The sequence below is a fragment of the Podarcis erhardii genome (assembly GCF_964252035.2).
Source record: "Podarcis erhardii genome assembly, chromosome: W".
Lineage (NCBI taxonomy): Eukaryota > Metazoa > Chordata > Lepidosauria > Squamata > Lacertidae > Podarcis > Podarcis erhardii.
This window is the reverse complement of record NC_138506.1, coordinates 9,137,142-9,150,527: the sequence shown is the minus strand read 5'-3', so window position 1 is coordinate 9,150,527 and position 13,386 is coordinate 9,137,142. Positions and strand designations below refer to the sequence as shown.

The 13,386-nt window shown below is 41.6% G+C and overlaps 1 protein-coding gene across 1 annotated transcript in view; it reads right to left on the bottom strand.

Moving 5' to 3' along the window:
- The window catches only part of LOC309333254 (BCL-6 corepressor-like protein 1), a 120,978-nt gene that overhangs the window by 10,067 nt on the left and 97,525 nt on the right, over nucleotides 1-13,386 (bottom strand). The window contains 1 exon segment of the mRNA XM_081846676.1: nucleotides 12,752-12,829. Coding sequence (XP_081702802.1) covers nucleotides 12,752-12,829 — 78 coding nt within the window.

The following is a 13,386-nucleotide window of genomic DNA, read 5'->3' as shown; positions in this document are numbered from 1 at the left end:
GAACTTGGAAGGTTTTCTGTTACTGTTATAAATCTTTAAGGGACACTCTGTAATTTGGGAGAGACTTTATAAATTGTGACTTTTTAAGAGAAACATAGTGTCCCTCTAGTGGAGTATTTAAGCTGTACAACTACTTTTTTTTTTTAATAAATATTTATTAAAGTTTTTAAATATAAATGCACAAATAATAAACAATCTTGCTTCTGTCACAAACATAGTTTCATCACTTCTTTGGACTCCCTCACGTCTCCCGCTCCCATTTACATCGTTAAAAGTTTTTTCCAAACAAATTATCAACTTGTTTACAATCTCATGTCCACTCATTCAAATATAATCTAGCAATTCTTCCAAAAAATTTTATATTTTCTTTAATCTCACTTATCATCAAATTTAAATCTAATTTAGTGGTGGCCAATTTTTTATAATCTAGCATCCTTCTTAACATTCAACCAAATTACAATGTTTTTGTAGATACATCTTAAATTTCTTCCAGTCTTCCTCCATCTTCTCTTCTCCCAGGTCTCGGATTCTGCCAGTCATCTCGGCCAGTTGCATATAGTCCATCAGCTGCATCTGCCACTCTTCCAGTGTGGGTAGATCTTGAGTTTTCCAGTTTTTTGCAATGAGTATCCTTGCTGCCATTGTTGCATACATAAAAAATGTTCGGTCCTTCTTTAGCACCTTCTGGCCGACAATACCCAGAAGGAAGGCCTCTGGTTTCTTAGTGAAGGTATACTTAAATACCTTTTTCAGCTCATTATATATCATTTCCCAGAAGGCCCTCACCTTAGGGCATGTCCACCAGAGGTGAAAGAATGTTCCTTCATTTTCTTTACATTTCCAACATTTATTATCAGACAAATGGTATATTTTGGCAAGTTTAACTGGGGTCATGTACCATCTATATATCATTTTCATTACATTTTCCTTCAGAGCATTACATGCGGTGAAGTTCAGCCCAGTGGTCCACAACCTTTCCCAATCCTCAAACATAATGTTATTCCCAATGTCCTGCGCCCACTTTATCATAGCCGATTTAACCATTTCGTCTTGTGTATTCTGTTTTAACAGCAAGTTATACATTCTAGATAGTACCTTAGTCTTTGGTTCTAACAATTCTGTTTCTAACTTCGATTTCTCCACCTGGAACCCTAACTTTTTGTCATTTTTAAAAACTTCTTTAATCTGAGCGTAATGTAACCAGTCTCGCACCTTATCCTTCATTTTCTCCAAACTCTGCAATTTCCAATTGTCTCCATTAAGCTGTACAACTACTGGGGGATTTTTCCATCTTTGGACTTGGGGATTTTCCATGGGAAAAGCAGACTGTGGGACTGACCTTGGCGCATAGACAGAAGTGGGATGAGTGGGAAGACAAGATCAGCTAAAGCCAAAACACAGCAGCCTAGTATAATTTCACAGCTACGCAGATCATCTGTTCCCACTGTTCCTGTGGCACAAGAGGAAGATTTAGATCAAACCAGGCTTGAAGGAATGGCCACAGGTGGGGACTTTACTTCAGTTTTAAATAAAATTTTTGAAAAATTGGATGGCCTAAGCAAACAAGTGACTGAACAATCAACTAAAATTGACCAAAATACAGTTAGTATTAATAATTTAACTCAGCAAGTTAGTTTGAATGCTCAATCTATTGGGAAATTATTGGAAGACACTACATTAAATCGCAAAACGGCTGAGGAGGCCAAACAGAAAGTAGAGGCTGTGCAAGAAGAAATTAAACCTATGCATAAACAGATTGGTGAACATCAAGCACTTCTGTCTATGATAGAATTAAAAAATAAGGAAAATAACCTCAGAATTAGGTCAGTACCAGAACTTGAAAAGGAGGACTTAATTGAGTATTTGACACAGGAATTTGCAGAATTTTGGTCTCTGAAGAGGATAAAGACTTTAAGATTGTAAGTGCATTCAGACTTGGAAAGGGAGGGAGGAAGATCAAGCCGAGAGACTGTTTGATCTCCCTCAGAACGAAGGAAGGAAGAGATAAGATATTGAGTGCGCACTTCCAGAAGACCTTAGAGATCAAAGATTCAAGGGTGGAAATTTACAAGGATATCCCGAAACACTTACTTGAACTCAGATCTAACTACGGAGATTTAGTGACACTATTGAGAAGAAACAGAATTGTCTTTAGATGGGAGTTCCCCCAGGGGCTATCCTTTACTTTTAAAGGGAAAAAAGTTAAAATTAAATCTGTTGAAGATAAGGAAAAAATTTTGAGTGACCACGGAGAAGACCTTCAGAAAGAGACTGAGGAAGAACTAAGAGCCTTAGGACCTGGACCATTAAGTTGTGCACGTACACCCTTGGGACTTGACGAGCCTGGGAAAGTGATACCACCGTCAAAGGAGGAAGAACTTCTGGGAGCAGTAGGAGGAAAATAGAATTACTTCAACATGTCCCTGCAGCTATTAAGTTGGAATATTCATGGTTTGAACTCCCCTGAGAAAAGGAAGAAAATTTTTCATTTATTAAGAAAGGAGCAATTGGACTTAATTTGTCTACAGGAAACACATGTGATTAGGCTCCACAGGAAAGTGTTAATTAACAAAAGATTAGGCCAAGAATTTATTTCATCGGATAAAGTAAAGAAGAGAGTGTAGGAATGAAAATCACGACAGACGAGCAGTGGGTGTCATGAGGCGTCTGCCGGGAAAGTCCCGGGAACTCTCTTTTATTGAATATTACAAACATTGCCACAGGTGTACTTGTGGCTGATTGGTTGATACAAACACAAAGAAACTCGTTGCTTATTGGTTAATGCAAATGCAAGGCGGGAATTACATGTGAGGGGTGGGAATTACATGTGAACATTAATCACCGGTAGATTAAAGGCTGGGAAACGAGGTTGGGACTAAACAAGCATGAAACCTCCTAACTAAAGATTAATATGGCATGAAACAATTACTAATGATTGATCATAACATGAAAGAATACAATAATCAAGTTCTATAGATGTGGTCGACTATGCATGGAGAACAGGTCAACATGAACCTAAGGTGAACGGAGCGATGAGGGAATATCTTGGTGTTTGGAACAGGTTCGTACAGTGTGTGCAGAAACAGAGAAAAGATCATGAGCGAGAGTTCCCAGAATGCAAGAGAAAAGAAGCAATGCTTCCCATAAGGCCACAGTTATGTGTAGAAAGAGAACGATGCAATGCTTCCCTATAATGCAACAATTATGTGCAGAGGGAAAACTTCCCTTTAAGAGAGGAGTTGTCATTTATGCAAAAGAAAGCCTATCACCAAAATTTCTTTTTAAAGATGAGCAAGGAAGAATTTTAGCAATTGAAATTCAAACCCAAGGAGAAAAATTTTTGATTTTAGGAATCTATGCACCAAATGAGGGGAAATCGGAATTTTACAAGAAGTTGCATGAGACAATGTTGGATTATATGGACTATAATAACATCATTATGATGGGAGATATGAACGGAGTGGTATCTACGAATATGGATAAAGCACAAAAACAGAGTGTAACAAAAGAGGGCAGACTGCCGAAAACTTTCTTTGAACTGACTGACAATATGGATTTGATTGACATTTGGAGAACCAAAAATCCCCTAGGTAGAGAAGGGACGTTCTTCTCTGAAGCCAAAATGACTTGGACTAGAATTGACCAAATATGGATAACTAGAGGACTGGAACCTAAGACAAAAAAGGTGGAAATCTGCCCAAAAACTTGCTCCGACCATAATGCCGTAAAGATGGAAATGAAACTAACACCTATCGGTTCCTTCAGATGGAAGATGAATGACACCTTATTAAGAGATCAAGAGATTGTCAAAAAGGCCCAAAAGACCTTGAGAGACTATTTTGAAGTAAATTTGAAAACCACGGTTGAAAAAAGAGTAATCTGGGACGCAAGCAAGGCGGTCATGAGAGGGTTCTTAATACAACAGAATGCAATAAAAAAGAGATCCCAAAATGAGAAAAAAGACAAAATTTTGGAGAAAATAAAAGAGGGAGAGAAGAAATTAAGATCGAAACCAAAGTCACAAGAGATTCTGAGAGAAATCAAGTTATATCAAGTAAAATATATGAAACTGATAAATCAGGAAGTAGAGTGGAAAATTAAACAAATGAGACAAAAGACTTTTGAGTCAGCTAATAAATGTGGAAAATTATTAGCGTGGCAGTTGAAAAAAAGACAGAAGTTAAATACGATTACAAATCTTGAGATTGAAGGGAAAAATATTCAGAATCCGGTGGAGATTAGAAAGTGCTTCCAGAGATACTTTAAACAACTTTATACTCAAGGGCCACAGAAAGAGACTGATAGAGACCAATTTTTAAGAACTAATGGATTACAAAAAATATCTCAAGAAAATAAGATAATGTTGAACTATAAAATTACAGAACAGGAGATTGAAGGTGCCATTCAGAATATGCAATTGGGCAAATCTCCAGGGCCGGATGGGCTAACCTCCAAGTACTACAGGACTTTGAAAGACTATTTAATTCAACCATTGAAGGAGGTCTGTAATGAAATTATGGAGGGGAAGAAGGCACCGGAGTCGTGGAAAGAAGCTTTCATCACACTTATACCGAAAACAGAATCTGAAAAGACACAACTTAAGAACTGCCGTCCCATCTCCCTTTTAAATGTGGATTACAAAATTTTTGCAGATATTTTGGCTAATAGATTAAAAAGAGTATTAACTGAAGTGATACATAAGGACCAGGCAGGCTTTCTACCAGGCAGACATTTGTCTGATAATACAAGAAACATAATTGATATTTTGGAGTTGCTGCAAATGAATATCAATACAAAAGCAGTATTAATTTTTATTGATGCGGAGAAGGCCTTTGACAATATTTCTTGGAACTTTATGAAGAAAAATCTTAAGGGAATGGGAGTGGGACAGGGGTTTGAAAATGGAATAGAGGCAATCTATTCAGAACAAAAAGCAAAATTGATAGTTAACAATGTGGTGACAGAAGAATTTAAGATAGAAAAAGGAACACGTCAGGGCTGCCCTATCTCTCCATTATTATTCATTTCGGTCCTGGAGGTGCTGTTGAACATGATTAGAAGGGATCGGTTGATTAAAGGAATTCAGGTCGGAGCCAAACAATATAAATTGAAGGCTTTTGCAGATGACCTGGTTTTGACATTACAGGAGCCAGAATCTAGTACGAAAAGGGTTTTAGAACTGAATCAAGAATTTGGTCATGTGGCAGGATTCAAATTAAACAAGCTAAAAACTAAGGTTTTAGAGAAAAATTTAACATCAATGGAAAAAGAAGGGTTTCAGAATGAGACAGGTTTAACTGTGGCTAAGAAAGTGAAATACCTAGGGATTAACATGACTGCAAAAAACTTGAATTTATTTAAAGATAATTATGAGAAATGTTGGTCAGAAGTTAAAAAAGATTTAGAAATTTGGTCTAATTTGAAGCTTTCCTTGTTGGGTCGAATTGCAGCTATAAAGATGAATGTATTGCCAAAAATGTTATTTCTGTTTCAAACTTTACAGATTGTGGACAAGATGGATTGTTTCAAGAGGTGGCAGAGAGATATTTCTAAATTTGTCTGGCAGGGCAAAAAGCCCAGAATAAAATTTAAAATACTAACTGATGTAAAGGAAAGAGGAGGGTTTGCCCTGCCAGACATTAAGCTTTACTATGAATCAGCAGCATTCTGCTGGTTGAAAGATTGGCTACTTCTTGAGAACACTGACATTTTGGATCTAGAAGGTTTTAATAATGCTTTTGGGTGGCATGCATATCTATGGTACGACAAGGTTAAAGCTCATAGAGCATTCAAAAATCATATTGTCAGGAAAGCGGTGTTTAATGTCTGGACAAGATACAAAGGCTTATTGGAAAATAAGACCCCAAGGTGGTTGTCACCTTTGGAAGCTAAGGCTCTGAAAAGACTCAGTATGGAGGCCAAGTGGCCGAAATATTGGGAGATACTAGAACAAGAAGGAGATACATTGAAATTGCAGAGTTTTGAGAAACTAAAAGATAAAGTGCGAGATTGGCTTCATTATTATCAAATAAGAGAGGCCTATAATTTGGATAAAAAATTGGGCTTCCAGGTGGAGAAATCGAAACTGAAAACAGAACTGTTAGAACCTAAAACTAAGATTCTTTCAAGAATGTATAACTTGCTGTTGAAATGGAATACTCAGGATGAAACAGTTAAATCAGCTATGATTAAATGGGCACAGGACATAGGTCATAACATTTTGTTTGCTGACTGGGAAAAGTTGTGGACCACCGGTATGAAATTTACGGCATGTAATGCCTTAAGAGAGAATATTATGAAAATGATTTATAGGTGGTACATGACCCCAGTCAAGCTTGCTAAAATTTACCATCTGCCTGATAACAAATGTTGGAAATGTAAAGAAACTGAGGGTACATTCTTTCACCTTTGGTGGATGTGCCCGAAGATTAAGGCTTTCTGGGAGATGATATATAATGAACTGAAAAAGGTATTTAAATATACCTTCCTTAAGAAACCAGAGGCCTTTCTCTTGGGCATAGTCGGCCAATTGGTGTTAAAGAAAGATAGAACGTTTTTTATGTATGCGACAACAGCAGCAAGAATACTCATCGCAAAGTACTGGAAGACACAAGATTTGCCCACCTTGGAAGAATGGCAGATGCAAGTAATAGACTATATGGAATTGGCAGAAATGACTGGCAGAATCCGAGACCTGGGAGAAGAAGCGGTGGAAGAGGACTGGAAGAAGTTTAAGACTTATCTGCAGAAATACTGCAAGGTTTATGAATGCTAAAATGATGTTGGATATAAAAATAATATGGCATTGGTGATACAGTGTTAAAAAGTATGCAAAAACGTCACATGTCTTGGCAGGCACTGGCCAAGATGCCTGGAATGGTTCAGGGTTTGAACATCAAGCCCTGTAAGTTTCACAAGAAATGTGTGTCTTGTGCAGAGAACAAGGTGAAGGTTGCTCCGAAAGGCAAGGTGTCTAGGAGACAGGCTTCCAAACCATATCAGCTAGTCCACGCAGACCTGGTTGGTCCACTTACACCCTCTTTGGGTGGAGCAAGATACTTCATGGTTTTAATTGATTCTTTTTCCAGGTACATTCATGTGTTTATGCTCCAGTAGATGTCAGAAGCATTTCCTAAGTTCAAGGCGTTCTGTGCTTGGTTGGAGAATGCTCACAATAAACGCATTGGCTGTTTATTTTCTGACTGAGGTGGTGAAATTCACTTCTCAGCAGTTTGAAGCTTTCCTGACTGAGAAGGGAAACCAGCATAGCCTCTCAAGTCCCAGATCTCCATGGGAGAATGGACTTTGTGAGCAAGCAAGCCAGACTTTGCTGCAAGGCCTAAAAACCTTACTGCATGATGCCAATCTCCCTGAGAAATATTGGGCTGAAGCTTTATCGTGTTTCCTTTATTCCTATAATAGGAGACTGTCATCACCTATTGGTTGTACTCCCTATGAGAAGATGTTTGGTAAGAAACCTTACGTCAAGCACATGAGAATATTTGGTTCTGACATGTGGGTACACACCCCACAGAACAGCAAGCTTGGGAAGTGTGGGGCACATGATTTGTTCACGGGGTACGAAAAAGGTGCATACAGGGTATTCATGACTGACTCAAAGTCCATTAGGTTCACAAAGAGTGTTGAGTACAATCCTAAGTTGGGGGGGAAATGTGGGAATTTTCCAAAGTCACTCAGAGGAGGATGAAGATGATGTGAAAGAAGCAGATGATGAAGAGGTAGAAGAGGAAGCTGAAGATGATGATCAGAGTTTGGATTCCAGCTCAGTGCACAGCGCTGCTGCTGTTGTCAGCGACAGTGATGACACAGCAGACTACAAGAGCGCAAAGGCCTCAGTCAGACCATCTGATGCGTCTGAAACTGAACTGGGAGAACCACTGTTCACCATTGGTCACTTTTCTCCTAAGAAGGAGAAGATGAGTGTAGAAGACTTGCGTCTAGTACGCAGATCTGAAAGGGCCACAATGACCGCTCCCCACTTAAAACGGGGGGCGCCTTTTGCGTGGACGCGTGCAGCCCTGGATCTGGAGTGGCCCCATCAGCATAGGCTTTGCCTTCCCTCAGGTGGGATACCTGGAGGTCCCCGCCTACCCCAGTGAGTTGTCCAATCCCACCTGGGGGAAGCGTTGCCAGGGAAACCAGGCCAGGTAAGGGGAGGGATTACCTGCCCACACAATAGAGGGTGGATCTTAATTGGTAATCCTCACTTGGCTCCAGAGCTTCTCCCACCCTACCCACCCTCAGTTAATGTCTTCTTTTGCAGGTTAACTTTTCTTCATAGGTTTTGCAGGTTAACCTGTCTCCACAGGTATGCGGGCGCTGCTACGATAAGGTCGCTGTTAAAGGGCCGGAAAGGAATTTCCCTGCATTGGCAGGTTTCGCCTTTCCCGTAGCAAAACGTCACAACTTTGGCGGTATCAGGCCTTGGGCGGAATCCTTTAGTCCATCTTCCTCTTTGCGGCGGCGATACTAGGGTTCCCCGTTAAAGGGGTTTTTGAAGGGAGGCTTTGGCCGTACGCCGAAAGGTCGTCATTGCTCTCCCCTGCGGCGGCGTAACGGGGGCGGCTATCTCTGCTTGAACATATGTTCTCCAGAGCCGGCCCATCCCCCCCACACACACTGGATAACCCTGATGCTCCCTAGGTCCCCGGCTGGGGACTAGGGAGGGAGAACGCCCAATGCCTGAGCCAAGGTCTACCCACATTTGAAATTTAATAAAGTTGTGGCCAATTTAATCCCATAGCACGTTGTCTAGAGTCGTTATTCCACATGACGGGGGGGGACCACTCGGGATCTGGGGACTCCGCCTGTCCACGCAAAAGGCAAACCTCCAAAGAGATTTGCTAATGGGTTTGCTAAGACAACAACTGCTGTTCTTAGTAGCTTAGAGAAGGTGTGGGAACCTTCAAGCTTCAAAGAGGTTCAGGAGTTGACCTCTAAAGATGCTGAGCCATGGCTTAATGCCATGAAGGCTGAAGCTGATTCCTTGAATAGGAACCAAACCTGGGAGCTAATCCCAGTAGTCCCAGAAATGAGGCTGGTTGGCAGCAAATGGGTCTTCAAGGCCAAGACAGACCAGATTGGCAAGGTTGTCAGGCACAAAGCCAGATTGGTCGCTAGAGGTTTTTCACAGGTACCAGGACAGGATTACCACGAGACCTACTCACCCTATAAAGATGAATGTATTGCCTAGAATGTTGTTTCTGTTCCAAACATTGCAAATCGTGGATAAGATGGAATGTTTCAAGGGTTGGCAGCAAGATATTTCTAAATTTATCTGGCAGGGCAAAAAACCCAGAATAAAATTTAAGATTTTAACTGATGTAAAGGAAAGGGGGGGATTTGCCCTGCCAGATTTGAAACTTTATTATGAATCAGCAGCTCTCTGCTGGTTAAAAGATTGGCTGCTTCTTGAGAACACAGATATTTTAGATTTGGAAGGTTTCAATAATTTTTTTGGGTGGCATGCATATTTGTGGTATGACAAGGTTAAAGCTCATAAAGGTTTTAAAAACCATATTGTCAGGAAAGCATTGTATAATGTTTGGATTAAATACAAAGATCTGTTGGAGAACAAAACTCCAAGGTGGCTGTCACCAATGGAGGCAAAAGCAGTGAAAAGGCTTAATATGGAGTCTAAATGGCCGAAATACTGGGAAATTTTGGAACAGGAGGGTAATAAACTGAAATTGCAGAGTTTTGAGAAACTAAAAGATAAAGTGCGAGATTGGCTTCACTACTATCAAATATTGGAGGTCTATAAGTTGGATAAGAAAATTGGCTTTCAGGTGGAAAAATCAAAACTGGAAACAGAATTGTTAGAATCCAAAACTAAGAATTTGTCAAAAATGTATAACTTGCTGCTGAAATGGAATACACAGGATGAAACGGTTAAATCAGCTATGATTAAGTGGGCACAAGATATCGGACATAACATTATGTTTGCTGACTGGGAAAGGTTGTGGACCACCGGTATGAAATTTACGGCGTGTAACGCCTTGAGAGAGAATATTATGAAAATGATGTATAGGTGGTACATGACCCCAGTCAAGCTTGCAAAAATTTACCACTTATCAGATAATAAATGTTGGAAATGTAAAGAAAATGAAGGTACATTCTTTCACCTTTGGTGGACATGCCCGAGGATCAAGGCTTTCTGGGAAATGATATATAATGAAATGAAAAAGGTATTTAAATATACCTTCTTGAAGAAACCAGAGGCCTTTCTCCTGGGTATGGTTAGCCATGTGGTGTTAAAGAAGGATAGAACTTTTTTTATGTATGCCACAACAGCAGCAAGGATACTTATTGCAAAGTATTGGAAGACACCAGATCTACCCACTCTGGAAGAATGGCAGATGAAGATGACAGACTACATGGGACTGGCAGAGATGACTGGCAGGATCCGAGACCAGGAGAAAGAGACAGTGGAAGAAGATTGGAAGAAATTTAAAGACTATCTTAATAAATACTATAAAATTAATGAAGGCTAGAATGACATGGGTTTAAAAACTATGTGGTTTTCAGGGGTGTTGATTAAGGAAAAAGAACAGAACTATCAAAAACTATGGGAAACAAGGGAATAGATTTGCTGATTAGATAATGAAATTAGAATACAGAAGGGGGAGGTATGAGGAGGTCGGGGAAGTTAGGTTTAAGAAAATAAGGTTTGAAATTATACTTGTTTTTTTGCTTTTTGTTTGTGTATGTTTTTATTGTTGTTTGTGTTTATATGTTTTTATTGGAAACTCTAATAAATATTATTTTTTTTAAAAAAAGGAAGTGACACCACGGATGGTACAAGCACTTCTGGAGCATGCTACATGTACAACCACTGTCTGTTTGACTGGCTGTGCAAGAAGCAGACAACAGTAAGCCTAAGTTCCTGTGAAGCAGAACTCAATGTCCTGTCATTTTCACTCATGGGTTGTGAATGGTTGATGCAACTGTTTCAGGACATCGGAGTTTCTGTGAAATGTCCTATACAGGTGTATCAAGACAATAGATCCTGTTTGGCTTTGCTGAACTCAGAGAGTTGCAAGCAAAGAACCAAGTACTTGCAGATTAAGTTACATTGTGCAAGAGAGTGTATTCAGAAAGGACTCATTCAGGTGTCCTACATGCCAGGAAATGAAATTCCTACAGATCTGTTGTCTAAGGTTGTTAACAGAGAACAAAGCCATTTCTGACCGGACTGGGAGGAGAGGGCGTTGCGGGCAGAAACCCTCCTCCCTCCTCCCACTCACGCGGGGGTGGGACCTGGCCCCCGCGTGAAGAGGGAATCCCCAGGCGTGCCTTCCACCCCACCCGCCAATTGGCGGGCCGGGGAGGTGTGGCCTAGCCCATTTAAGGCCAGGCACGCCCGGGGACCGCCCTCTTTCACCTTTCCCGGCCGAGCGGTTTTCCCATCCCACCCACCCTTTAGGTTTAGGTAGCTATGGCCTTGCTATGGACTTTGGTTGGTCGCCGCAAGGGGCCTGGTAGGAATTTTTCCAATTTGGCACACTTCGAGCCTTTTGGTTTTTTCGCCTACCTCATAGCAAACGTCACAACTTCCTCGGTATTGGCGGTTAGGCATTGGCAGGGGTCAATTGTTATGCAAATGAATGGGGGGAAGGAAGCACCATCACCTTCCCCAATGGAAAGGGTAGTCCGGTAGAGGACTCTGGGGGGCGTTGCCTTGTCTGAAGCCTAGGGAGGTCAGGGCCCCCGGCACGCCCCCGAGCGGTGACACCCGTGGGATCCTAGTTGGCGTACTTCAACAGGACCCCCACGGCTTGTGGACAACCCTTCCCGGTTTCCATGCCGGGTAGTCGATAGGAGCCAATGCCTAAGGCCAATACCTTCCAATTCTGTAATCAATAAAGTTGTGGCCTTTTTATGCCCATTAACCTTAAATAATGTGTCCAGTGTCTTCATTTCTCTTGGGGGAGGGGACTTGCCACGCAACTTAAGGTTTATGTACAGATGTTGCAATTGGATTGAACCACAGGTACTACAGGTTACACGGAAAGGGGGAGGATGTTAGGATATAGTTTCGTTCCACCTTAAATGGTCAGGCATGATTGTTGTGTATCACATTCCTGTTTCATTCCAGCTCTCGCTGGGAACTTGCGTTTTGTATATAGCTTTTGTTCTGGCTGTTTTCCTGGACACGGAGGCAAGCAGTCATGTTTTTCCTTTGTTCTGATCTACGTTGAATAAAGCTGTAAATATGCTCTCCTGTCTACATCTTTCGTTGTGGAGACTGCTGAAAGGGTGTGCACGGGCCTTGGAATGTCTTTGAGGCTCGTGTCGCTAATTGACTGATGCTGTTCCACGGGAGACCGGTGATCGTCTGGAGGCGACTGGGGGCCTGCCTGATGCCTCCGTCTCCTTGGCAGTATCCCAACAGAAACATCCCAAGGTGCACTTGTGAGACCAATATGTCTTGAGCTTGAAGGGTCAACCAAACCAGTTTCTTCAAAGGGCAGTAACTGAGCAAAATCACCCACCATTTGAAGAAAATGGTTCAAACACATCTTTGAAGATCTGTCTCCTCCACTCAGTACGCTGCAGGAGCAAGTGGTTTAAGACCAAAAGACAGAGTGCTTGGGAAACAAATAAAAAATGCCCTGCACTTCATTCCCTTGCTCCAAACATCCTGCCTCTAAGGATGGAGGGAAGCCAATCAGCTCCACTACTTGTTGTTCCAGGGAGCAGGGAAAAGAGGTAGGTGGGGTCTACTCACCTAATATAGTGCTGCTGTAAAAATCCCAGGCTGTATGGGGGTCCCCTTTAGCTCGACCCTGCAGATCCAAGAGGTAATCTGCAAGAAGATAAAATGGAATAAAGGAAGCTGAGATGTCAATGTGTTTTCAGGTGCTTAGGCAAGGTTCCCAGAGAGTAAGATGGGGGAATTTTTGACCTGGTGTGCCAGATATTTTATCTCTCCCCATCCTTGTGGCTGAACTTTTACAGGTAGGCAGAGGCAACCCATCTGCCATCGGGTGACCATTAAGTAGGCAATCTTGCCCACCTGTTTAAGTTAACTTGCGGAAGGAAAAAGTCACCAGGAAGCAGCAAGGAGCAGAACTGAACTCTCTCTCATCAGGTGATGGGTGGGCACTTAAAATACTGATGCTTTGGCTGAGCATACCAGCTCCATGTGGGGAACAGGCAGGCACAGCCCATGCAGAACTGAACAGCCCATCAGCTGATTTCACCCACCCATCAAAGTGATGTCAGGTGACTGACCAGAGGGGGCACAGTTTAGAGGAAATGGCCTCATGGGCCAAACTGGACCCAAGATTGGCCTGCAGGATGAAGGCTCCACAATCCTTGCCATAAAGACTGATTAAAGCAGGGTTTCCCAAACTTGTGCCT